The sequence below is a fragment of the Peromyscus maniculatus genome, chromosome 9, assembly GCF_049852395.1.
Source record: "Peromyscus maniculatus bairdii isolate BWxNUB_F1_BW_parent chromosome 9, HU_Pman_BW_mat_3.1, whole genome shotgun sequence".
In the NCBI taxonomy this organism is placed as follows: domain Eukaryota; kingdom Metazoa; phylum Chordata; class Mammalia; order Rodentia; family Cricetidae; genus Peromyscus; species Peromyscus maniculatus.
In genome coordinates, this window is record NC_134860.1 from 1,684,382 (window position 1) to 1,710,981 (window position 26,600).

At 40.7% G+C, this 26,600-nt stretch overlaps 1 protein-coding gene and 1 pseudogene across 17 annotated transcripts in view; one reads left to right on the top strand and one right to left on the bottom strand.

Moving 5' to 3' along the window:
- The window catches only part of Erc2 (ELKS/RAB6-interacting/CAST family member 2), a 905,605-nt gene that overhangs the window by 312,421 nt on the left and 566,584 nt on the right, over positions 1–26,600 (top strand). For all 17 annotated transcript variants that reach the window (XR_013042143.1, XR_013042144.1, XM_076544121.1 and 14 more), the window contains one exon: positions 9,358–9,525. Coding sequence is in view for 15 of the 17 variants with exons in the window: in XM_076544121.1 (XP_076400236.1) it covers positions 9,358–9,525 (168 nt within the window). In the remaining 2 variants the exon portion in view is untranslated. The remainder of the gene's footprint in view (positions 1–9,357; positions 9,526–26,600) is intronic.
- LOC121832492 (U2 spliceosomal RNA) lies at positions 7,268–7,442 on the bottom strand (annotated as a pseudogene).

Here is a 26,600-nt window from a genome sequence, read left to right on the forward strand (position 1 = left end):
CCCGGGAGAAGTCAAGTTTTGCATGTTGCTGTTGGGAAAGAATGGTGTCACAGACTGTAAAGTTTCCTTAGCGCAGCATGGTGGGAGGCAGAGGCAGGAGGATCAGGAGTTCAGAGTCATCCTCTGCAGCACAGTGGATCTGAAGATAAGCAGAGCTGTGGGAGACACTGTCTTAAACAACAGCAAAAACTACATCCACCACCAATTTCCTCAAAATACTAAACATTTTGTTACCTTGTAGCTTAACAATTTTGCTCCTGGTGTACATTCACGAAGTGGAAATTATGTCTACAGAATCCCATACATAAACGTTCTTAGTGCCGTTGTTCAGAATAGTCAGAATGTAGATATATCTAAGTTTCCGCTGCCTAGTGAGTGGGTAAGTAACATGAGCAATAGTCACACGGTAGAGTCTTATTATGTGATAGAGATGCGTGAGGTGCTACAACAGAGTAATTCTCTAAGCAGTATGCTGTGCAGAAGGAGCAACCAGCCATTAATCCCATGTTTACTGCAGTCACACGAACTGTGCAGGACATGACAATGCTCAGGGACAGGAAAGTAGTCTGTGGCTGCATGGAGCTGAGAACAAGAGGTGGAAAACAGAGTGGCTTCTTCGGGGTTATTTTTATCTCTGAGTTGCAGATGTTCTGAGGTTAGTTTGTGATGGTGGTTGCATAACTGTAGTAAATGGTAAGTTATGCAAGGTGTGGTTAGTAAGTAGGGGGAAGCCCTTGCCTTTAGGGGCATGAATATGGAGTGATAGCCTGGCTTCTCAGTGGTTTCTGGTGGCCAGAAGACCGCTGAATGACAGTCACTGTTCCCAGAGTCAGGAACTCTCTTTTTAAAATTAACTCCCCCCATCTCATCTGTGTGTGTGGATGTGGGTGGGTGTGCTTGCGCGCGTGTGCATGTGCTACAGTATTCCTGTGGAGGAAAGAGGACAACCTGCAGGAATTGGTTCTCTTCTGCCATTACCCAGGGATTGAACTAAAGTTGCCATGCTTGGTGACAGGTCTCTTTACCCTATAATAAGTATCTCTAAACTAGAAATTGTTTTAGTGTTAAGTAATAATATTCAAGAAAATAATAGAATTAAGGTTTTATTAAAAAATAAAACCCCACTAAAGCAAGAAAGTTTCATTTTTCTGAATTTTTTCATTTGTTTTCTTCTTTCTTTCTCTTTCTTTTTCTTTCTTTAATCTCTCTTCTCCTCCTCCTCCTCCTCCTCCTCCTCCTCCTCCTCCTCCTCCTCCTCCTCCTCCTCTTCTTTCTTCCTCCTCCTCTATAGCCTAGACTGGCCTCAAAGTTATATTTCTCCTGCTTTAGCCTCTAAAGCTGTTTTTAAAAGAATTTATTCCTTATATCCAGCCATAGCTTCTTACCCTCTGGGGAAGTTTTCCCTGCTTTCCTCCTCTCCCTCTCCTCAGAGTCTGGTTACCACTAACAGACTTGCAGCTCACATGACATCAACTTTTCCACAGTTCACATACAGGTGGGATCATATGTCATTTGTCCTTCTGTTCCTGACAACAAGCTTTCTTTGTGTGTGTGTGTGTGTGTGTGTGTGTGTGTGTGTGTGTGTGTGGCTGAATACACACACACACACACACACACACACACACACACACACACACACACACACACACACACATAGTCCCATTTTCTTTATTCATTATTTCCTGGGCACTCAGTGTGCTTCTGTTTCCTGGCTAATATGAATAGTGCTTCCATATACTTTGGAAATGCAAATGTCTCCTCAATATACTAACCCACTTTGTCTAGCTATATGCCTCACATTGAGGTTGCAGGACCATATGAGCATTGTATTTTTTATTTTTCTGAGGTGTTTCATACTGTTGTCCATACTCACTGCATGGATTTGTGTTCCCACCAGCAATGGGAAGGTCCCCTCTTTCTTACTGGCTGTACTTTGCATCTTTCTGACAGTTAGTGATGTTGAACAAGTTCCACACACTTGCCCGTTTCTCCTGTCTGTCTTTGAGCATTCTCTTCCTTAGTCTATGCCACTTTAAAGTGTTGACTGGTTGTTCTTTCTACTTAGCTGTATTTTGGATATTAACAACATGTCTGATGTACAGTTATGTGCTTCTGTGTTCCTTAATTCGGGGATGAGTGCAAAAGTTGTGTGTGGTGGTGCGTGTCTGCAGTCCCAGCAGGCAGGAGAATTACAAGTTTGAGGCTGGCCTGGGTTACACAAGGACCTGTCTTAAAACACAAAACAAAATCAGAATGAGTAATAGGCAAAGGTGGTGGTAAGTGTGTAGTAAATCAGAACCAATGTGGACTGTGTAGAAGTGATTATGCCCAGGACTGGAGAGGTGGCTCAGTGCTTGAGGTCACTGCATGCTTTGCAGATGACCAGAACTGGGTTCCCAGCCTTCACATCAGGTGGGGCACACCCATTTTTAACTCCAAAACAAGGGGATCTGACACATTTTTCTGGCTTCTATAGGTACCCACATGCATGTATGCTAACACACACATGTGCATGCATACACACACACACAAATCTTTTAAAAAGTAATGTCACTAAAATCAAAGCATGACAGAACTAAATGACATAATAGTATCTGTCTAGAGTCTGGTGATTGGATCTGAGTTGAAGAGCCTCATGGTATTCAGGAAGAAGATAAGCATAATATCGAAGACGACACATTAAAAAGATAAATTTTATAATTTCTAGAGTGGTAACCTAAAGATTAAAATAAATTAAGTAAAATAAATGTAAATATAAGTATAACTTTTAAATTGATGGCAAAAAATAATAATGAAAAAAAGTCATTTCAAACAAGGCAGAAAGAGAAACGGAAAAAAAAAAAGAAAGAAAGGAAGGAAGGATAGCATAGAGAAATCCTGGGTGGTGCACTGAAATAAAATCCTGTGGTTGTGATAAATATTCCACTTGATCTTTGCAGACACATAAAAGGATGTGGAGATTGCTGTTTACAAGTGGAAAGAGAAGCACAGGGCTGAAGAGACATGGAAGTTTTGGAGTGATGCCTAGGTGGGCAAGAGTACTTGCTGTGTGAGCACAGATACCCGAGGTAGGGTTAGGATATCAGCACCCTATAAAAGGCAGGATGTGATTGTGCATCACCTGAGTACTGTGCAGGGGAGGCATGAGGATCATTAGGACTTGCTGGCTGCCAGCTTATCCCAAGGTTCAGTGAGAGGCTCTGTCTCAAGAGTAAGGCAGAGTGTTAGGGCAAGCCATCCAGCATCCTACATATACCCACCCCCTCTCTCTGACTCTTACCCTCTCACACACACATGTGTACACACATATACACATACACCACACCACACACCATGCCACACTCCCACACAAAGTAACACTAAAAGTGAAAACGGGCAAACTAGTCAAATACTTGCCATAAAAACTGCTCCAGTCTTCGAGGCAAAGAAATCAGTTCTGAAGTTAATATAATTAAGAGAACTACAAGAAGCAGTTGATGATTTTATCATTCAGTGGGTAGTTTTAACACATCCTGTGAGCTATAAACAGATGAAGCAGACTTTTTAAAGTAAAACATACTGAAAATGTAAGCTTCCAATTTCATGAGTTATCCGATCCTGGGCTTACTATTGGATAATGCACATCTCAGTTGCTGAATATGTTTGACTTCTCTTTTTAGTATAATATTTTGATCGATTCTTTGGGAATTTTGACAATTATTTTTATCATATTTGTTCTGCATTCCTCTCCCTAACTCTGCCCAGATCCAGATCCACCATCCTTACAACTTCACATGCTTTTTTTTTGACTCATTGAGTCCAGTATACTCATGGGTGTGGGGCCGGCCATGCACTGGAGTATGGTCAACCTCCCAGAGGCCACATCCTTAAAGAACATTGCTTCTTCCTCCCTCCACCCCAAAGCCATCAACTGTCAGTAGCACCTCAGAGATGGGGATTCATGAGCCCCTCTCTGATCTATGCTGAAATGTTGACTGGTGCAATCTTACTCAGGTCTTGGGTAGACAACCCACAGCTGCTTTCAGGTCATAGGGGTGGTGATTCTGTTGTGTACAAAATACATTGTTTCACTTTGATCCTCTCTGACCTCTGGCTTTTGCAGTCTTCTAAGATGGTCTCTGAGCTTTGTGGGAAGGGAGTGTGATATCGAGTTCCCATTTGTGCCTGAGCACTCCATAGTACTTTGTACTTTGACCACGATGAGCATCTGTGTTAACCTTCATCCATCACATAAAGGAAATTTCTGATAGGGTTTGAGGACGGCACCAATCAACGGGTGTAGAGATATGGATTTAGAGTGCTATTTGTTACTATTAACAAAATATTAGTACTAGTTTTATCCCCAGAGTTTTTGAGCTCCTCAACCAGGAGTGCTTGGCAATAATTATAGTACTAGGCATGTGTTTTCTCCTGTGGAATGGGCCTCAAATTCAATCAGAAGAAGAATTGGTTACCCCCATGGCATTCATGCCAGTGTTTCATCCTTAGGCATGTCTTGACACATCGATTATTACTATAGCTTATAGGTATGGCTATAGGTAGGACTGCTGATGACTCTTCCAACTAAGCAGCCTACATAGATCCTTCTAGTACTATGAAAGCTCGCTAGCAGGGAGGAAACTTTCTGGTCAATATTAACTTGATTTCTGCATGTACTGTGGCCAAAATGTGTGGTATCTTCAGCAATATGATGAACAACACAGAGCAGTGGCAATAGTCTGCATTGTTTTGGTTGTTTCTAGTATACTCCTGATCAACTGGCAGGAGATTTTTTATTTGGTAAACCTATGATCTCTGGGAGCAACATTTTCCTTGTGTAGGTGAATCCAGTTACACACACACACACACACACACACACACACACACACACGAGGGAGAAGGAAATGGGGGAAAGTGCTGAAAATTAGTGAGATAAATTTCTAATTTATAAATTTAGAAAAATAAGCAGAATAATCCCAAAGAGGCACAAGGAAGGAAAAAGTCTAAAAACCAGAGCAAAAATTGATGAGCAAAACCCAAAAGTGAACTTGTCTTACCAGCACTTCTAAAACTAGATCTCTGATTTCTTGGTTTAATTTGACATTCTTCTGATGAGATCAAGCAAGGAAACATTAAAGAAAAGAATTTGAGAAAGTATGATCATAGATACCATTGGTAGAAGAGATAAGAAGGTTTTGTGAAATTTTCCTTTAAGTTAATATGAAAATTTAGTTGCAATGTAGAATTCTTAGTAGGGGAAATATTACAGCTTTATATGTTTTTGCTCGTGTTTTCTAATGAACATCAAAATAAAAAATAATCCAGCTTTATAGAAAAGATCTCCAAGCACATTAAAATAAGCTTCCGTAGATAAGTGTATACCAAAACCCCAAACCACAGCACAAACAGGAACAGAACAGAGCACTATTACCCAAAAACATAGATGAAAAATCCTTAAAAGAGTTGCTGCAATCTGAATCCATTAACATTGAAGAATATCATATGTCGTGACTAAGTGAAGTTTTCATAGAAATACAAGTAACAGATAATGTTGAAATTCCATTGATGTGAATCATTATAACATATTAAAGGAAGGAAAGCATGGGATGGAGGTAGAATGTTGGATAATATTAAACATTCTTTAATGATTTAAAGAAACTCTTGAAATGAGTGTAATAAAAGAGAACTTTCTCAAACCTAAAAGTGCATCTTCAAAGATCTAATTACTATATTTGTTAGTAAATGACATTATTTTTCCACATGTGAAAACCAGATGTCAAACTAAATGATGAAACACTGAAAAATTTCCCCTTGAGTCCTAGAACAAGACAGGCCCTTCTTCCTGAGTGGCCTTTTTATGTGGCTTGTGTGGACTTCCACATAGTGGAACTTTCACAGGGTTGATGACTTTATACCATGTGAGCTGGATCCCAACAGGAGGCAGAGACTTCCAGTTGGGATTGTCATAGAGGCTGCGAGCTGTCTTCTACGTTAGCGCAGGAAGAGGTACTGATCCTTTGCCCCATTCAGAATCATTGTTCAGTGCAAGGTCAAGAGTGGGAAAACAGACCCAACTTCTGGTTTGGAAGAGGGACAGTTATAAAGAAGAGAGAAGGACCTCGTGGTGCAAGTTTTCTCAGAAGATCATCTATCCCAGCTCCTAACAGTGGACAAAAGTGTAGTGACATAGGACACCAGGAAAGCTATGGAGAAATGGCACTTTTACAAGCTGCTCGTGGTCATGCAAATGAATATAACTGCTTTGGAAAACAGTTTTTTTGTCTTATCTGGTAAAATTAGATTAGGATGTTGTGGTGGTTTAAATGAGAAGGGCCTCATAGGCTCACATATCTGAATGCTTTGTCATTAGCAAGTGGCATGTCTTGAGAAGGATTAGGAGATTTAGCCTTGTTTGAGGAAGTGTGTCGCTGTGGGTAGGCTTTGAGGCTTTAAAAGCTCTAGACTTGCTCAGTGTCACTCTCTTCATGCTGCCTAGAGTTCTGGATGTAGAATTCTTGCGTCCTTATCCAACACCATGTTTGCCTGTGTGTTGTCATGTTCCCTGTCATGATGATAATGGACTTACCTTTGAAACTGTAAGCAAGTCCCAATTAAATGCTTTCTTTTGTAAGAGTTGCCTTGGTCATGGTGTCTCTTCACAGCAATAGAACAGTGACTAAGACAGAAGTTGGTATCAGGAGTAGGGTATTGTGAAGAGGCCTGACCATGCTGTTTATTGGAGGAATATAGAAGACTCTGGGACTTATACTAGAAAAGCGGTTGGGCACTTTAAGCAGGGGATAATGGGTCACCCACATAGGAGCATGGAAGACAATGCTGAAGGCAGTTTGAACTGTTGGGGCCCAACTCAAGAAGTCTCAGAGGGGAAGAATATTAGTAAGTGGCCTAGAGACTGTTCTTGTGGTATTTTAGGGAAGACTGTGACTGCTTTCTGCCCTTGTCCTAAAAATCTGCCTGAGGTTAAACTGAAGAGTTTTGGATTCATGGTGTTGGAAGAGGAAATTTCAAGACAGCCTGGTATTGACTCTGTTGCGTAGTTATTATTGGTTACTTTGATGTAGATCTATAATGAAAAGGAGCAAGTTGAGCAAGGAAAAATGTGAAATGTATAGTTTGAAAAAAAAAAAGGAGCATTAGGAAGTGTAATGGAGCTAAGTTCACTGCTCAAGCTAATAAAAAGTTCAAAGAAGATTCTTATGCTAAATAGAATAAAGGGAGTGGTGACCTCAGGACCGTACTCCACCTAGCTAAGCTTCCAACTTGTGAAAAGAAGCTAACGAAAAGCTTAAGTAGTGAAGGAAACCATCAACAACAGAAAGCTGATGCAGATATAATTGGATAAGGGACCATGTCCCAGTCCCAGCAAGCATCATAACTTGGCAGCCATATGGTTCTGACTTTAGATACTACACTTGATCTTAGCCAAAAGGCCGAGAAGCGATTGGTTCTGACTTTAGAGTGAAGGATACAAGAAAGGGGTTATGGAATCTCCCTCTGCTGCTAAGGAAAGCTGCTGAGACCAGGCATGTGTCAGTGATTTCCCTATATGGAGGCTCAGAGAAGACATTGTATGAAGCTGTGAAGGTAAAGCCTGGATTGTATTGGAGACTCTAAGATGTTGAAGATGCCAGAGTGGTGGAATACCTGCTAAGGAGAGCTGAAGTGTGTTACAGTCAACAAAGCTGAAAGGAGTTGGAGATCTCAAGAACACTTTGACATCAGACATGGAGATGCAGAGTTTGGAGTTTGCCCAGCTGGTTTTAGTCTTGCTTTAGCTCAGTATTTCTTTGGTATGCTCCAATTTTTTCCTTTTGGAATGGTAATATATATTCTGTGCCATTGTATGTTTGAAGTATGTGATATGCTTTTTGATTTTGATTTTACAGGGGTTGCAGTTAAGAGATTGCTAAGAGTCTCAGAAAGACTTTGAGCTGACTTTTAAACATTGTTGAGACTGTGATAGACTATGGGGATTTTTGAAGTTGGACTAAATGCATTTTATAATATGATATACATTAAATTATTATATACATTACATTATGGCTATAAGCTTGTGGAGGCCAGGGAGTAGAATGTGGTGGTTTGAATAAGAATGGTCCCATAGGCCCATATATTTGAATGCTTAGTTATCAGCAAGTGGCATGACTTGAGAGTAATAGGAGATGTGGCCTTGTTGGAGTAGTTGTGGCCTTGTTGGAGGACATGTGTCACTGGGTATGGGCTTTGAGGTTTCAAAAGCCCAAGCCAGGTCCAGTTTCACTCTCTTCCCACTGCCTGCAGCTCCAAATGTAGAGCTCTCAGTTCCTTGTCCAGCTCCATGTGTCCCTGCATGCTGCCATGCTCCCTGCCCTGAGGATAATGGACCTCTGAAACTGTAAGTGTATGCCTACAGAATGCTTTCTTTTATAAAAGCTGCCATGGTCATGTCTTCACAGCAGTAGAACAGTGACTAAGATGGACATACATGCTACATGGTCCAGTAACTTCACACCTGGATGCAACCTTGAGAAGACGTTAGCTATATGACCATGTTTTATATATTTTCAGAGTAGCACTGTTGTAAAGGTTAAAAATCGAGAACAAACACCACGTCAGTAGTAGAGCTGATAAATAAGTTGAAGTGGATGCTTGCAGTGGAATGCTCTTTGTAAGTGAAAAAGGATTGAATTTTATGTATGTGGGTTTAACATGGACATGATTTAATCACTAGCACATAAACCCTTAAGGTATATGCAACACAAACTTTTAAAATATGAAAAAATAATATGTTCTGTATGGACGAAAAAGTTAATGATAAAACTAAAAAAAAATGATCTCAGAATTCAGTGACATTTCTTAAGAGGGCTAGAGGGAGATAGATGCGGGATGGTTTTGACAGGATTGATTGTAATTATTATTTTTACATTTGGTCACTTGAATGATGAGTGCTTCTTGCTTTGCTTTTTCTTACACCTTATGTGTATTCTAGGTTCTTTTGTCTCCTGTATGTTTAATAGAAATAAAATGCCTTAAATTACTTTTCCTTTGGAAGATTGTCTTCCGATGACCCCCTTGAGTCACTGTCTCTACTGTGGACTTGAATCTTGGGTTAAATAGCCAGGTTGCCCCTCCCTCACCATGGTCTGCATAATGACAGTAGACTTCCGGGTTTTAGAGACAAGTAGGCTTTAGCACCTTGCAGACCCAGGTTCTGAGTGAGCTGGAAGGCATCCACCTCCCTACTTGTCTCTGTAGGGCCTCTTCCAGACCATCTCTTGAAGCAGATTCATGGCATTTCCTGCTGGATCCATATCCACTGGCTATTGAAATGGACAAATGAGCAGGGTAAACTGATTTTGCCATTGTTTTGTTTTCCAGATTGACCAGCTGAAGCAGGAACTTTCCAAGAAGGAGTCAGAACTTCTTGCCTTACAAACAAAGCTTGAAACCCTTAGCAATCAAAATTCAGATTGCAAGCAACACATTGAAGTGCTCAAAGAGTCGCTTACTGCCAAAGAACAGAGGGCTGCCATCCTTCAGACAGAGGTAAGGTGCTGTCTGGGGCCCTGGAGAGCAGGGACACTTCGCCGTGTATATATGGTGTTCTTTCTGAGAGGTGTTCTGGAGAACACTTTCCCAAAACTGTTGGGGTCAGATGTGTTTGGGGATTCACAGAATTTTGGATTTTTTCAAACCCAATGCCTGTTATGTGTATTATAGCTTTGTGACTCCCCCCCCCCACACACACACACAAAACTGAGATTGCAGCAATCCTCTAGACCAAACATGTGACTCCTTCTGCAGGGAAAGACAGTCTCACACTGAAGTGGGATAATTATGGATGAAGACTGGGCTCATTGTCTCCTGTTGGCTGTGTCATGTTATACACCCAAGGAGTTTGTTTCACATTTAGATTTTTTTCTATTCTATTTTTTCCATTGTTTAGAGCATTTTATTATTATTATTATTATTATTATTATTATTATTGTTGTTGTTGTTGTTATTTTGGATTTGAGAATTATAAGGAATTGGATCTGGAATGATTAGATTTCATCAAATCATAAAATGATTAGACTAGCCCATACATTACTTGATGTCATTTGTTAAAGGTGATTTCTTAGTAATTTTTCTGATGAAGAAAATACCATTGTATGTTTCTGAAAGGAAATATTGCTCTGCTATTTCTGTTTCATACTTAGAGAAACAACAACCCCCCCCCCCAAAAAAAAAACCCACTGCATGTGTTATTATCCTCTTTTCCTGCTTCTTCTGGTTGGATTACTCCATTCTGTTTTATAAAAAATGCAGCACACACACTTGTCGTCGTATAAATAAAACAGCTGTCCAGGGCAACAGGCAATGTAGCCAAGAAGGTGGTAAACCAGGCCGATTTGTGTGCTCAGTCAGTGCCTTGTGGGTAAGTTTGGGAGAAGGCAACGACATTGTCATGTGTGTTCTCCAGGGGCTCTTTGCATCCTGTCTTTGTATAGATAGACCTGAAAGTGGGTAAGGAGGAGTTACATTTGCCTTAGGAATTAGTCTGGTTGTTGAGTAGGTCTGTGCCCTCAGTCAATGCACAGGCATTTTATGCAAAGGTGCATGGATTTATGGCATAAATTGGAAGATGACTTTCATCTCATTTGACGGGGCATCAGTACAGAGTGTCTAGAACTCTGCTGTTCAGTACTGAGCCATTAGCCACACAAAGATATTTAAAGTTACTAGTTTAGCGAAATTTCAAATGTAGCTCTTCAGTCACTGTAACCATGTTTTACACATTTAGTAGTGTCACATGGCTAATGCCTGCTCTATTCAACATTTCTGCTCTCTAGCAGTTAGTTGTCAATTTAGAACAGGATTGATGGGATCCAAACCTGGCCCCTTGCTTGATTTTATCAAATATTATTAGGACCCACCATGTCTATTATTCACCATGTCTGCTTTCTTGCTCCAATGGCAGAGTCGTACAGTCATTACAGAGCCAGCGTGGCCCACAGAGCTGATGGTGTTTACTATCTCATCTTTTGTGGAAAATAATTGCTGACACTTGCAGTGTGATCTCTGTGAAGCAAGTCGCATGAGCAGGCATTGGAATGTCCAGTCAGGGCTCCTTCTTGCTTCCATATTATGCACAGGCCAGGTAGTTTGCTAACTCCTATTCAAAAGCACAACTTTTGCTTTACAAAGCACCTTTTCATATCTGTATTTTGTCTTAAGGTTATTGTAATTACGCTACTGTGAGTTGGGTGGAAGGAAATGTGATGAGCAAGGCAGCCTGCTTGCCTGAACAGGTACCCCGGTTCCCTGGCAGTTCCTTTCCAGAAGGCAAGAGTGAGAAAAGCCAGTTAGAAAGGCCTCTCCTCTTACTGCCTCATACTGATGCCTATGGCAGTCTCTCTACCCTTCCTTCTGTTTTCCTTCGTTCAAGTAGACCCATGCATATTTCATGAAAAAGACAGAGGTGACATCATGTGGACAGCTTCTGTCCCATGTTCAATAATTAAATGACCCGATGAAGAGATGGTGCTTTGAAGTAGAAACGAAGTCACTCTCCCTGTGAGGACAATGAGATGGTATTTCCACACTGCTGCTTTGAAGTTGAGAGTGTCACATGAATAAGTCTATCAGCTGAAATATCCAAGGAATTTTCTTTTGCCTTTTTTCTTCTATTAAGATTGCTGTGTATATAAAAAGAGGAATAAGTTTCCTAATGATGGCCGTCTCTCGAAGAAAGCAATTTAGTTGAAATTAGCTCTAATTGTTGAATCAAGGGGTTGCACCAGGTAGAATACATTGAAGTGCTAGGTCCTTTCTTTAGCTCAACGGGAAAACCACAGTCTCCCTAGCTCATGAGTGCTTGCTTAATGGAAGAGTGGTTACTGGATGAGATATGTTCCATCTCATCATGCCCTACGTTGAAAGATGTGAGTTAAAACACATCTGAGGGATGCAGAGCTCATTCTCAGAAGAGGTGACATGGGACAGTTGTTTGCAGTTTTATTGTTGACTCATTCCAAATAGCTTGCCAGAACCAAAGAGAATGGGTAGAGTCTCGGCTCCTCTGGAATATCTGTGCTGCCAGCTGGCTTTAGCTATATATCTGCAATACAGTATAAATGGTAGCTATGGCTGGTTATTCCTGTGGAACACACTCTACATGACAGCTGAACTGGCATAATAGTTCCTCTCTGTAAGGAAGGTTCTGCAAGTAGGACCTTTGTGTTTGGGAGGTGGGAGGACGAAGGGTGGGGTGAGAGGTGGGAGGCAAGTTGTCTGGGTTTGTGGCTATGTGGCTTGGCTTTTTGGTTGGTTTGTTTTAACTTGTACAAATACCCAGGCGCTCTTTGACATGTGTGCAATAAATCAGTGGAATAATAATTATATATGTACAGAGATACACCACATGAGTCTTAACATAACATTTTACTTTTTAAAATAGCTTCAAAGGACCCCACAGCCACATCTTATTTTGTATTCCCCTTAATGTTTCCTACACACTGGCTTACTTCATCCATCCAGCAGTGCATGCTCTTCTTAGCGGTTGGGTACTAATAAATTGACTTGTGTTCTTTCTTGATTTTTTTTTTTGTAATTATCAAGACAACCAGAAAATAGGAAGGATAAAGTCCTAGCATTGATTTCAGTTGGAATTAAAACATTTTTTAAAAATGAAGGAATACAATGTTTCGAAGTGGGAGGTATGTAGATGTGCATGAATCTCCCTGTTAACATATATGTATGTATGCGGGAGATCTGAATACAGAATTCAGGAAAGTATGTTCCTTGCTTGTAGTAAAGTGTTCCAACTGCAAGTTGAGTTTCCTGTATTGCTGTTATTGTTACTAGTGTTGTTGCTGTTGGTTGCTAGGACACTTGAAAAAGTTAAATTATTTCTAATCTATTCTATTTTAGCTTTGTGAGTTTCTTCTGAAACTTTAGCCTGTGTGTTTATAGACCACAGACTTTTACAGTTCAATCCAGTTACCTTTTAATGTTTTTTTAAATGTGTACTTTTCTCTCCTATATTATATCCTGGCCACAGTTTTCCTTCCTGCCCCTCCTCCCAGTCCCTCTCTCTACCTTCCATCTCCCCCAGATCAACCCTCCTCCATTCCATGCCCCCCCCAAAAAAGAGCAGGTCTCTGAGGGATATCCACCAAGCATGGCCTAACAAGACAGAATGAGACTGGGTACAAACCCTCATCTCATGGCTGGACATGGCAACCCAGTAGGAGGAAAAAGGTCCCACATACAAGCAAAAGAGTCAGAGATACCTCCCACTCCCAATTTTGGGAGTCCCACAAGAACACCAAGCTATACAATCATAAGGTATATGCAGAGGCTCTAGCTCAGACCCATACAGGATCTGTGTTTGTTGCTTCAGTTTCTGTGAGCCTCTGTGGGCCGCACTTAGTTGATTCTGTGGCCTGTGTTCTTGTGGTGTCTTTGAACCCCTCTGGTTCCTACAGTTATTTTATCCCCCTCTTCTGCAGGGTTCCCCTGGCTCTACCTAGTCTTTGGCTGTGGATCTCTGCATCTGCTCCTATCAGATGCTATCATCTGCTCCTATCAGGTGCTGGATGACACCCCTCTGATGATTACTGGGCTAGGCACCGACCTATGAGTACTGCAGAATATCATTAAGAATCACTTCATTGACTTTTCTTTCTCTAGTCGTGTTTGGCTCTATCCTGGGCCTCTGGGGGGAGTCCTGGCTCTGGTTCCTCGCCATCAAGGCAGTGTCAGGATTGGGTTCCCTCTTATGGTAAGGGCCACAAGTTGGACCAGTCATGGGTTGGCCCCTCCCACAAGTTCTGTACCACCATAGCCCCAGCATGTCTTGCAGGCAGGACAGATTGTAGGTTGAATGTTTTGTGGCTGTATTGAGGTCTCAGTCCCATGGCTAGGAGCCCTGCCTGGTTATAGATGATGGCCAGTTTGGGCTCTGTATCTCCCAACAGAGAAAAAAAGTACTACCTAAGTGACTATTGGTTCTGTTCCTAAATTAAGACTTTTGTTTCTGCTCTCTTGTAGAGCATCCTCTTCTACTCAGCATGATTACTGAACCACTTGTCATGGCAATTCTTACACATCCTTTCTAGAAGATATGTTGTAGTGCCACACAACATCCAAGGTTTTTTTTTTTTTTAACTAATTTATGTTGCAGATAGGTCTGCGAGGTGATCTATATGTCTGAGTACTTGCTAACTAACAAGGAATATAGGGGTTTTGTGCCCCAGCAGGCAAAGGGCAACATATGCTGGGTAGGGTGGTGAAATGCATAGCAAAGGTCCATAGCTTTTCTTTTCATAATGTAATCAACACAGATAAGAACATTATACAATCTGCGGACCATCTCTCCAGAAAAATTCCTCTTGCCAAACATACACTTACATTCACATGCAGTAGTATGTATAGATTCTGGTAGCTTATAGATTCCCCAAAGGTCTTCCAAGATTAATGACTTCTTCTCTATGGACTTCATGTAAGTAAATATTTATTTAAACATTATTTTTGTGCTATAAATGGTATGGGCATTTTTCGTGTCATTGTGATACAACAGTGACACTGCTCTTGCTGGGCACAGACTGTATTCAGCACAAGATGGTGGAGAACTGGTTTACAATGGTATAAACTCCCAGCAATCTCACTGTCACTGGTTACCAGTAATCCCATCTAGACTCTTAGTTAGACTTAATCTTCTGTCTTGTCTAAGAGCAGCTAAGTAAAGGAAGAAAAGAAGATGGACATAAATATATAAACAACTAGCTCCCTAGGAAATTAATATTTGCAAACTATTCAAAATGTCTACTTATGTGTACTCTAATTGAAGCTGATGCCGTCACAGTTACTCTGAAAAACCTGACCTGTTTGGCTCATGTCTTGGAGGAAAGGTGTTGTGCATGTGGAGGGGCAGACTCTCCTAGCCTCAGTACAGCAGGGTTTTACTGCACATGCCTGAAGATACTTCCGCCGGCTGTTGTCTTCCACTCAGCCCTTCCTTCAGCTTGTCTACATGACGAAATAGTGGTATAATTTGAGGGATCTTTATTGAGCATCTATGATCTTCATGGTGCTAGTCAATAGGGAACACATCATTTCAGGAGTTTCTGGTCTTGGGCTTTTCCATGTAGTTTGATTACCAAAATGTCTGGTCAGTGTTCTGTGGCTGCCAAAGTGAGTTCTAGAAACCACAGACTAGTGTTTTCAATGTGGCTTGAGTTAAACCTGGATTATCACCTATGAAATCACTATTCAAGTTGCTCCTGTTTAAGGTAAAGACAGTCAGATCCAAAGATGGTGAATGAAGTGACTGGGATCCTTGAACTATTTTCACCATGAGCAAACTGCTTCCTCTGAGGATCCTAGTGGATGGAGGTCTCACACAGAGACCTGGTGAAGTTTTATAATCATGTCTTAATATACGAGTCCATGAGGTCACAAGGCATGACATTGTCTTGGCTAAGAAAGGGCTTGAATCTTCAAGGTAACACTATGGCCACAATAATAAGGCCATTGCTTAAAGTTTCAGAGATGTTATTATTTTTACATTGTATAATATTTTTATTTCTTTAAAGATGTTTATGGTGTGTGTGTGTGTGTGTGTGTGTGTGTGTGTGTGTGTGTATGCATGCATGTGTGTGCGTGGGTGCATGCATGTGCATTTGTTCTGTGTACAAACAAGTAAAAGAATGCATGAAGTTAATTGCTGTGCTCTCTCTGTGTGGAGAGCAAGGTGCTCCTTAGATCTTCTGTGATGCACAGTTTGTACTTTTGTAATGTGAATAATGTGTTGGAGTTTTAGCAGAAGTGGCATGATCATTCCAGGGAGCTTGTGGAAGGTGCTGGTAGAAGGAGGAGGTGTTTTCTCAGCTCATGGTAACATCTCTCAATGTCTGAGTCACCAGTGACTCAGTGTGATAACTTGACCATGGAGCAAACTTGGGCTATAATTTTTCAAGATGACTCATAAAACCACACTTCTAACAATGAATATGTTAAATGGATAAAAGAGTACATGTCCTTATTCCTTAGTCTATTGGTGCTGAGACAGGCTCTCCACCACACTTTCTGGTGACATGAAGGTTGTTGTGTCAGGGAGTTAGGAACATTGTATAGCCTCTAAGGTTGTGAGACTAGGTACATGCACTGTGGTACCTTGCAGACAATTAATTCTGCATGCTCAAGAACTACTCAGTCTTTAAGATCCACAAGCTTGGAACAAGAGAGTAGTTGTCTTTTTTTAAAAAAATCAATTTGTCATAATATATATTTTATGTGGGATTTCTAGGGAAGGACTTTTCCTTCCCTTCTCACTTCCTGCCCTCGTTGCCTGGAAGTTATTTTCTACCCACTTCAGTTCAGACTGTTACTGTCTTTTCTTCAGATAGACTTTTGCTGATTGCCCTGCTTACTCAGTGCATTTCCAAATGCAGGTGCTTTTTTAAACAGTTATTAGGACACAAGCCAGGCAGGCTTTGCAGGCTTTCTTACCCTTTGCCACCGTGAGTACAGTGTTCTCTTTTTAAGTTTTGCAAGGAATGTCTTTAGAATGAATAAATTAAGAGACTTGGTGAAAACACACACACACACACACACACACACACACACACACACACACACACACACAGAAAGTCCTCTTGTCATTTATATTTTTCCAGTTCAATCCCCTTATTGGGCTCACATTTTTAAATGTTTTTATTTGGTGGGGAAAGGCATCGTTTGAAATTTTTATTGATAACATTTTTAACTGCAAGAAAAAGACGTAGACCTGCAGAGCAGTAACTATCATGGTGGCCACAGGTGGGAGGTCTGCAGAATGCTTTATTGCCAATAGGAAAAGAACTGTTGGGAACCACAGTCATTATGGGGGTCACCACCTCTGCCAAGTGCATCCCATTCCCATTTTGAGAGCGTGAATGATGGGAACACCAAACACCACACTTCCCTTCTCCCAATGTCTACAGGCTTTGTTTTGATTCTCTCTTTATTAATTATGTCAAAAGTTTGGGGTCACATAAAAATGAGTCAAGGTCAGGATTTGTGAGACCCAGAGTGTTGAAAGTAGCCTTGTATCTAGCCAGAGAAGGAACTGGCTAAAGGGGTTGACTTGGTTCTCTACAGGTTTTAGCTGTTTTATAGATTTTTAACTGTCTTGCTGAATTAGGCGGCCAGCTTTCATAAGGTACAAACAGGAAAAACTGTGGCAAAGGAAACAAAGTGGAATGCAAGGACCATCATGAGCTGCAGTGAAAACTTTTTGTGGCCGTTGAACATCAGTTTCGGGATCATTAGAAGAGCATGGATAGCTGCTGACATCGTTCCCTTCCGTAGGTCCAGAGTCTAGTACAGTTGTTGTTCGAGTTCTCAGAAAATGCCTTATTTAACACCTTGTTAGGATGAAATTGCTTCTGACTTTATAAACACAGGTGTTCAGTTTGAATCCTAATGAACTGTGAAATAGGTAGATGTCTAAAAGGAAATTCTATAAATTGTGAACAGGGCTCTGTCAGCACACTAAATGGATTAGGAAAATTCATTGTCTGCCCTGTAACTGAACACCAGTGTGATGCATGCCCCCGAATTAGTCCTGAAAAGCCAATAAAACAGAGGAAGAAAGTCGAGCCTCAGAGATGTTGATTGTGGGGGTTCCCCACCACAAATGAATCTGGTCCAGGAGGCCTTGGAAATCAGAATGGCTATTCAGAGAAAGGCCAAGAAGGAGTACATAAGAGCAGACAACACAGAATTTATGGAGCAAAACCACAAACACCTTATTTTCCATTGTACTAAAACAGTGCTATTTTACACTACTCTTTTTGTATGTAATTCTGCTTTCAATTTTATATTGTTACTGCGACTCAAATCTCATTATAAGTGTTCCAACAAAAATCCCTTTTTAATCAAAAACTTTCCAAGCCCTAGCCATTGTAGGCATTTTTTGAGCAACCTATTTTTTTTACTGGAACAAAAGAATTTGGCCTCCCCTTTCGAGCCTGTGGGGATATTATTTGACCCGGGTGGCCAAACATGTAATTAAGATAACTGAATCATTTTAATTTCTGCATTAAATCCTTTCATCATCATCAGCCATTGTTTTGGAGTAGAGAGATAGCAAATCAGAGCTCTTTTATTTTCTTTGAGAGGAAATCAATAGATCATTAGTACTTTTGCTGGTTATATGTCTATTTGGTAAAGACCTTGCCTGTAACAACTTGTGAATGGAAGTGACGGTATCCAGTTAATCAGTCATCTATGAGAACATCCATGTCTATAGATGAGTAGACTGGTAGATTGTTGGTTAGTGGGGTAAATATTTTTGCCATGTCTGTGAGAAGCTGCCTCGCCATTTAAAGGGGGTGACAGCATCACCAATAGAACCTTCAAGCTTACATGTTTTCCTTTTTAAAAGTGAATGCTATGGAAAACAGGATTGCTTAAGTATTTTCATCTGCTTTTTCCCCCTTCCGTAAGCCTGCATTTGGAGAGCTGTTTAGAATGTGACTCTGATGTCTAGTACAGGCTTCATGTCTACTTCCCGTCTCCCTTGAGGAAGGCCCCAAGTGCTTCCATTAGATTTTTGCTGTGTATTTTCATAGCAACCCCAAAGGCCCAGTTAAACCACATGGTGGGGCCTCTGCAGGGAGACGGCACTTCTTTTTAGATGTATTTTTCCCTTTAAATTAAGTACAAACATTTATTTTACACACAGATCTTCTTTTCTTCTTTCTTTCTTTCTTTCTTCCTTTCTTTCTGTCTGTCTGTCTGTCTGTCTTTCTTTCTTTCTCTCTCTCTCTCTCTTTCTTTCTTTCTTTCTTTCTTTTTTTAGGGAATATGGTCAAGGTAGTAAGTTGTCAAGATTTGAACCCTTAGGATGTTAGTTTTATTTAACAAAATATATTGAAGCCTACAAAATTTTTGGCATTTAACTTAAAATTTTAAGTTTGATTTATTATTATTAGTGTGTATGTGAGTCGGGGAGAGTGCATGTATGCATGAACCATGGTGTTCATTGTGGAGGTCAGAGGTCAACTCTCACGGTTTTCTTTCCACTGTGAGATCCTAGGATTGAACTCATGTCATCAGGCCTGTATGACAAGCTTTACCTGATATCTTCAGATGTAGGTGATTTCTCAAGTCCTTCTAATCAGGTAGTACTTTTTCCCTTCGGTATTACTTGGTAGTTGTTTATTTGAAGTGGAACAGACTGTAACTTGGAGTTGTAACATCTTCTCAACTGTGACAGGAGAGAATCCAACTCATTTGCCGAGGGTGATTTTTTGGGTACCAGCCATGCTGGCTGCCAGAAAATCTGCCCATGGCAATGTCAGCAATGGGTGAGCACCTTTGCAGCCCTTCAGAGAGTAGGAAAGGCCAAGCAGGGGAGGGGGGACCCAGCTGTCTCTGAGGACATGGGTGAGGCTGCATCGGCTCTTCAACCTCATTTCCATCCACAGGCAGGAAGCACATTTTACATTAACTTGCTACATCAATTTTAACCATTTGAAAAATCTTAATCCACATTTGTGTTTCCTACTCCCTCTCTGTGTGTGTGTCATGCACACAGACACACTATACACATTTCTGAGAAAGACAAAGCATTTTGATACAGAAATGGCGATACAGAATCATTTTGGTAACCTCCTTGTATCTCCAGTAAGTTATTTCTAAGGTACCTATCACGTGTTAGGCATGCTGTGAGGGCAGGAAGATTGTAAGAGCCAGAGTACCAGGAAGTCTGCTGTGAGACAGTCTCATTGAGAAGTGCTTGCATAAATGAGACCTGAGGAGTGACAATATTAATGAACTTGTCAACATGGAAGTGGTAAAATTTTGCAGGGTCCCACACCTAGACAAAGAACTATAGGTAGTTAATGACCCTGGGAGAAGGAGAATTAGGATCTCCCAGGGTTGAGGCCCCTTATTGGTTGTCCAGTGCAGAGTGCTCAGTCTTGAATCCATATACTCACAAACAACAAAATTGGATTCATTAGGTTATATTTATATGTGTTGGTACATATATATGTATGCAACAATAATAATCAAACAAAAAAGGCTATCAACTTGAGATTTGGGTGGACACAGGAAGGGCTTCAGGGAAGATAATTAAGAGGGGATAGAAGGAAAGGGAGGGGAAAGTGATGTAATTCTGTTTCAATTAAAACATATAAAAATACTTGCTAGAACTAATAATGGGCTGTTGTTATCTTGTACAGAGGTGCCTGGGCTTAGGCACTGTTTTGTGTTAGTACTAGGAGAAAAATATGAGATTAGAAAAAATATCCTTTACTACCAATCATTCTATTTTTGTTTATTTATTATCTGTGTATCTGTCTGGTGTGTGTGTGTGTGTGTGTGTGTGTGTGTGTGTGTGTGTGTGTGTGTGTGTACATGTGTGAAGAGGTGAGAAGTCATGGTCAAGTGTCTTCCTCTTTTCTTTACCTTTGAGACAAGGTCTCTCACAGAAACTTGAATTTACCAATTTGGCAAAGACTGGCCAGTCAGTCTCAGGAATCCTTCTGTCTCCACCTCCCCAGTTCTGGGATGTCAAAGCCATAATGCTATACCCTGATTTTTTGTGTAGGTGCTGGAGACTGAATCAATGTCCTCATGACTGTAAACCCTTTACTGATGGAGTCAACTTCTCAGCCTCCTACAAATCATTTTATATGAGCAATGTCTAAAACTGATAAACTTGGTGACAGATTTTGCATATGGAAATTATTGAATATAAATACCAACTTAGAAAATTTTATAATAGATAAAGCATTCACATTTCTAATGAATGAGAGTTTTGAATATATATAACCAAAGAGCCAAGGGCACTGTAAAATAGTAGTTCTGATCTGCAGTCAGCATACAGAGAAATGAATGTAAATGTACCCAGTGTTTTTGAGATAAATGCATATTAAGACTACATTGAAAAGTCATTTTCATTTGATGGGGCAAAAGTCCAAAAGTTTAAAGTGTTTTCTGTTGGCAATACCACGGAGAAAACTAACTCTCCAATAATGATGGTCTTAAAGCAGAATGGTTATCCCCTTGAGCAAATTTGGCAACAGTTACCAAATTTTCCATCTTTGCTTTGGAATCTCAGTTCTAGAAATAGATCTCAAAGATACATTGACAAAAATATGAAAACACCCAACATTCATGATTCATATCTGCAAACACTAGAAATAATCAAGATATCTATCTACCAGGATCAGATTGATTCAATAAATCATGGTGATCTATAAGATGGAGTGCTGTACAGCTATACAAAACACAATGAGGTTTTGGTATACTGATAAGGGATGGTTTCTAGACTACACTGTCAAGTGAGAGAACAGCAGGCAATTAAGAGGGCAGGGCATGCCTGTGTATGTGTGAAATTGAAGGGCTAGAACCATATCTGTATGAATGCAAGCAACTCAGAAAATTAATCAATACATATGGGAGGGCATAGGATGGAGTTTATAGGGATGGAACCTAGATTTTTTTTTAGATTTATTTATTTATTATGTATACCGTGTTCTGTCTGCACATACCCCTGCAAGCCAAAAGAGGGCACCAGATCTCATTACAAATGGTTGTGAGCCACCATGTGGTTGCTGGGAATTGAACTCAGGACCTTTGGAAGAACAAGCAGTGCTCTTAACCTCTGAGCCATCTCTCCAGCCCAAAACTTTTTTTTCTTAAAGATTTATTTATTTATTTATTAAGTATACAGTGTACTGCTTGCATATACACCTGCAGGCCAGAAGAGGGCACCAGATCTCATTACAGATGGTTGTGAGCCACCATGTAGTTGCTAGGAATTGAACTCTGGTCCTCTGAAAGAATAGCCAGTGTTCTTAACCTCTGAGCCATCTCTTCAGCCCAGGAACCTAGATGTTTTGAATGAACCTCATGTTATAAATTTATCTTTGAACTGTGAGAATAGTTTATATATTTTCAAAGACAAATTAAATCCTGAAACATAATCCTTAAATAGGAAGAAAAAAGAAGCTTCCTTTAGGTGAAATTTGGACAGTGAGGATGACCATGGAGTCAGTACATTGCAAGTACCTTTAGAACAGAGTCTTCTACATGTTCATCTCTAGTGGGGTTACTTGAGGACAAACAGAAATGTAAAAACTCCTTAAGGCACCTTAGGTAATTGCATCATTTGTTGTAGTGTGGATATTATTGTCTGAGTTGATTATTTGAAGAGCTGGATCAAGTATTTCTCTTGGTGCGATTGAGAATTTGGATTTTCGGCATAGGACAGAGGAAGGGCACAGGCCAGTCTAATCAGCACCATGGTTCATATTGAACTGGAGCATCTGGGTGAACTTGGTGTATAGTTTATGCTTAAAAATAAGCACTTCGGAGGCAGAGGCAGGTGGATTTCTGTGAGTTCAAGGCCAGCCTGGGCTACCAAGTGAGTTCCAGGAAAGGTGCAAAGCTACATAGAGAAACCCTGTCTCGAAAAAAAAAAGCATATGCATATTTCTTAAATGTTATATAGGATGATATATGCTAATTATAAATAGATGTATGCTAATGCATATTCTAGCCATACCTTTGAAAAGTTCTAGAAATAAGAATAATCCAGGAACAGTAAGCATTCCTGCTGCCACATTTACTATTTTCCTAATTAAGGGCTTTGTAGAAGTGGATGAATCCATGTCTGGGACAGGAAATGTTGCCTGGAGCAGCTTATCTGCTGGCCAAAGGGCGGGGATGGGATTGTCAATTACTGACCGAGCACTGGGAAATAACTGAGGCAAATAAAAAAAGCTACAGCTGTGATACATGCCTGTAACTCCAGTATTCTAGAAGTGGAGGCAAGAGGATCATGAGTCTGAGGCCAGCCTGGGCGGCATGATGACCCTGTCTTACACATATAAACTAATGAAGCAATCTTTCTGAAAACAGAAGTTTGAATCTTACTGTAAGTAATAAAGTCTAGGAGCAACTTGGCGAAGAAAGCCTTCAGCTAGTCTTAGTTAACAAGTTCCCCATGGGGAAAATCCCCATCATATAGATTAGGTTATATATTTACAAATAAAGAGAGGTAGGGAAGGAACTGATCGATTAAAAACACTCAGCAACACATCACACATTATTATGTACAGACCTTATTATGATCCTAGTTAAGTAAATGAAATGGTAAAATTGTATTCCAACTGGACAAATTCAAAGGTTCAACAGATAACATGTGAAGGAATAATTGGTAAATTTTCTAATGACATAATGGTTTTATTTTTATAAGAAATCTTTATCTTCTAAATATATATGGAACTGTTTATAAATAAAATAAAGCAGCCTTTGTGATCTGGTGTAAAATAATTATAGAAGACGAGAAAGAAAACACCAGTCCAGAAGAAGTAAACCCTGTATTGTGTGTATTGTTTCTCTAAAAAGGAGACTTTCAAAGAAATATCTGGTGCTGGAAGAGGTACAGTGCAGTTAAGATCAGGACCACAGTGTCTTAATGTGACGTCCTGCAGATGGGCAGGCATGGCAGAGAAGGTGCTCCTTCTCCTGGGTAAGGTCTGAGGGGAAACAAGTGACTTGGATGTGTTTGTGTTCAGGCACAGGACATGCGTTCTGTGGAACGCATCAAGGTGGAATCCCTCTTTCCGCTTGTTTCTGGACTTCTCGTCTTTCCTGTTCCGTGTGTTTTTAGATTCTGTTAGTCCTGCTGGTGACTGGCCACTTTCCTTGCTGTCCTCACACAGCATTGGACACTGAGCTCTTCACATTGCTGTCTACCTTGATGCTTTAGTTTTTGAGGACGCAGCCATTTTATCGTGTGTTCCTCCATCTTCAACATCTACCTGTGTTCATCCGCCTTTGTCTTATTGTTGTTAGGTGTTATTAAGTGTCGGTTCATATTAAAGACTGTACAAATCTGGGAGTTATTTCAGCATCTAGGAAGGTATTACACTTTCCCAGTCCTATGAAGAAATAAATGTAGGGCTGCTGAGATGGTTCAGTGGATAAAGGCTCCTGCTGCCAACTCCAGTGCCTTAAGTTCAGTCCCCAGGACCCATGTAGAGGAGCAAACCAACTTCTGTAAGTTATCCTCCAACTCCTCTGTCCGTCTGTCTGTCTCGCTCACTAAATAAAAATGTAAAAAAATAAAAAAGTGACCGTAGCTTTCAATGATTTGTCATTGTGGCTCTGTTAGAATGCCAGTCCTGTCCATGTCCACATGAAACCTTTGTTCTGCTCACTGTCCTGATTGCAATACCTCCAAGATGGAACTTATAATTCAAGTTAGGAATATGTCTATGGCCCATAGCTTTTATTTTTCCTGGCAAAGTGGTGCTTTCTCCTGATAACTAACATAATTAGAGTGCTTGTCACTGGAAAAATCTGTAGGATGAAGTCACTAATGGAGTTAACACAATTGAACACATTTTGTCCAACAGGAGGTGTCATATATCATCAAGACTAAAACGATAGTATCATATCACATTTATTAAACACTTACAGGTGTCAAAGCCCATTTGTAATATCAAATAATCTGTAAGTCTAGGTTTGTAGTACCTGATGCTGATGAGTTTTCTTATTTTATACAACTTTATGTATGCAAAATGGCCATAAAGTGGATTTAACAGTTATTTGCAATATGTATATATTGACTGGGAGGGCCTAGGGTAAGATATGTGAAATTCACTTGTTCCTAGTTTTTCTCCATGTGTAGATCCAATGACAGCACTTAAAATGAGTTTCATAATGAAGGCAGAGATAAGGAGATCTAAAATTCTGGGCATTAATGGCCTATTGGGGAGTGACTCAAGGGAGGCTCAGCAGAGGAGGGAAAACTTGATGTAGACCCTGACGAATGAAGTGTTTTCTAGGATGGGGGAGATGGAGGGAAAAAGAAAAATACAGAAGACAAAACATCACGGAGGCTAGAGCTCACTGGGTAAGAACACTTGCTGTTCAAGCATGAGAACTTACGTTTGATTCCAGTATCCATGTACAAAGTTGGGCAGGGCTGTGCATGTGTCTCTAACATGGGGCAGATAGATGGGTTGCTGGAGCTTCATGGCCACTAGCTGAGAGGAAACTAGCGAACTCCAGGTTCAGGGAGAGATCCTGCCCAAAGGGCTAAGGAAGAAAATGAAATGTCAAGAAACCCCAGGTCTTCCCTTCACTGCCACGTGCACACACATGTGAAAGAAAAGCAGAGGGAGTGGAGAAGTGTAGCCTGTCCAAGAAATGGTAATTCATTCTATCTGTGGTACCATATTTGAAATGAAGTGTGTGTGTGTGTGTGTGTGTGTGTGTGTGTGTGTGTGTGTGTGTAGGGATAGGAGATAGCATAGGATATATAGCATAACGGCTGAATTCATAGATTTTGAGACAGACACAGCTTGGTTTAGAGTCCAGATCTGTTTCCAGCTCTGAGTCTAATGAGAATTTGTCCACATACTTCTCACTCAATGGATATTATCTGATGTCTTTTATGAACCTGATGCGCTCTGAAGTAGTGGGGGTGGGGGTGGGGGAGAAGTAAACACAATGGACAGAGTCCATTTTATGGAGCAGCAGTGTTAGACTTGTGTGTTGTGAGTAGGGTCAGGAGACAAACAAAAAGGAAAGGTGCATGTGCATGGTATGTGTGATCCACTCTGCAGTGACTCCGACATCAGGGATGCAAGGTTAGAGATCTCAGGAATGAGTGGGCTTGGGTGGGTGCCACTGGATAAAAAAATGCACCCCACATTCAGTGAGAAGATAATGGGGGTGAACTTGGAGAGGTTGGAGATTCCAGACCACAGCAAGATAATAGGACTGGTTTACAGTATAATGGGAAGTCACTGGAGGGAAGAAACAGTAGATAGGTGGTCTGATTCTCACTCCTAAAAGATGCTGTTATATATGAGCCAGCCGTTTTGAGGGCACCACAGACATCCTGAGACCATGGCCTAGGCCCAATGGTAATGTAGAAGTGAGAGAAGAAGATGGTTTGCTCTCCATTTTGGAAGGGTACTCTCCTGAATATTCACACAGATAACTGTAGCTGTGGGACTGGCAGGTGACAAAGATTTGTCCTGACTGTGGGCAAGGCAGGAAAACTCTAGCTACATCAACTCTTCTGTTTTTTCTTTTTTTTAGGGTTTCTCTGTGTAGCCCTGGCTGTCCTGGAACTCACTCTTTAGACCAGGCAGGCCTGGAACTCAGAGAGATCTGCCTGCCTCTCCCTCCTGAGTGCTGGGATGAAGGTGTGTGCCACCACACTCAGCCCCTCAACTGTTTTTAAAGTGTTAAAAAAAACATTTGTGTGTGTATGTGTGTGTGTGTGTGTGTGTGTGTGTGTGTGTGTGTGTGTGTGTGTGTACATTCTTGTGTACTTATGTACATCAGAGGACAACTTGAAGGAGTCAGTTTTTCCACCTTGTGGATTTCAAGGATTAAGCTCAGGTCATCAGGCTTGGGTAAGCACCCTTACCCACTGAGCTTACTCCCTGCTCTAAATGCGTTGAAGTTGTATGCTTCCCCAGGGTCCTCACTGGAAATGGTTCCTCACAAACTGTATGTTTGTGCCAAGACTCAGGATTCTATTGTAGGGAACTGTTCACTGTAAACAAAGCTTTATTGGAATACAACCATGACCTTTCAGAATGTGTGAATGCCTC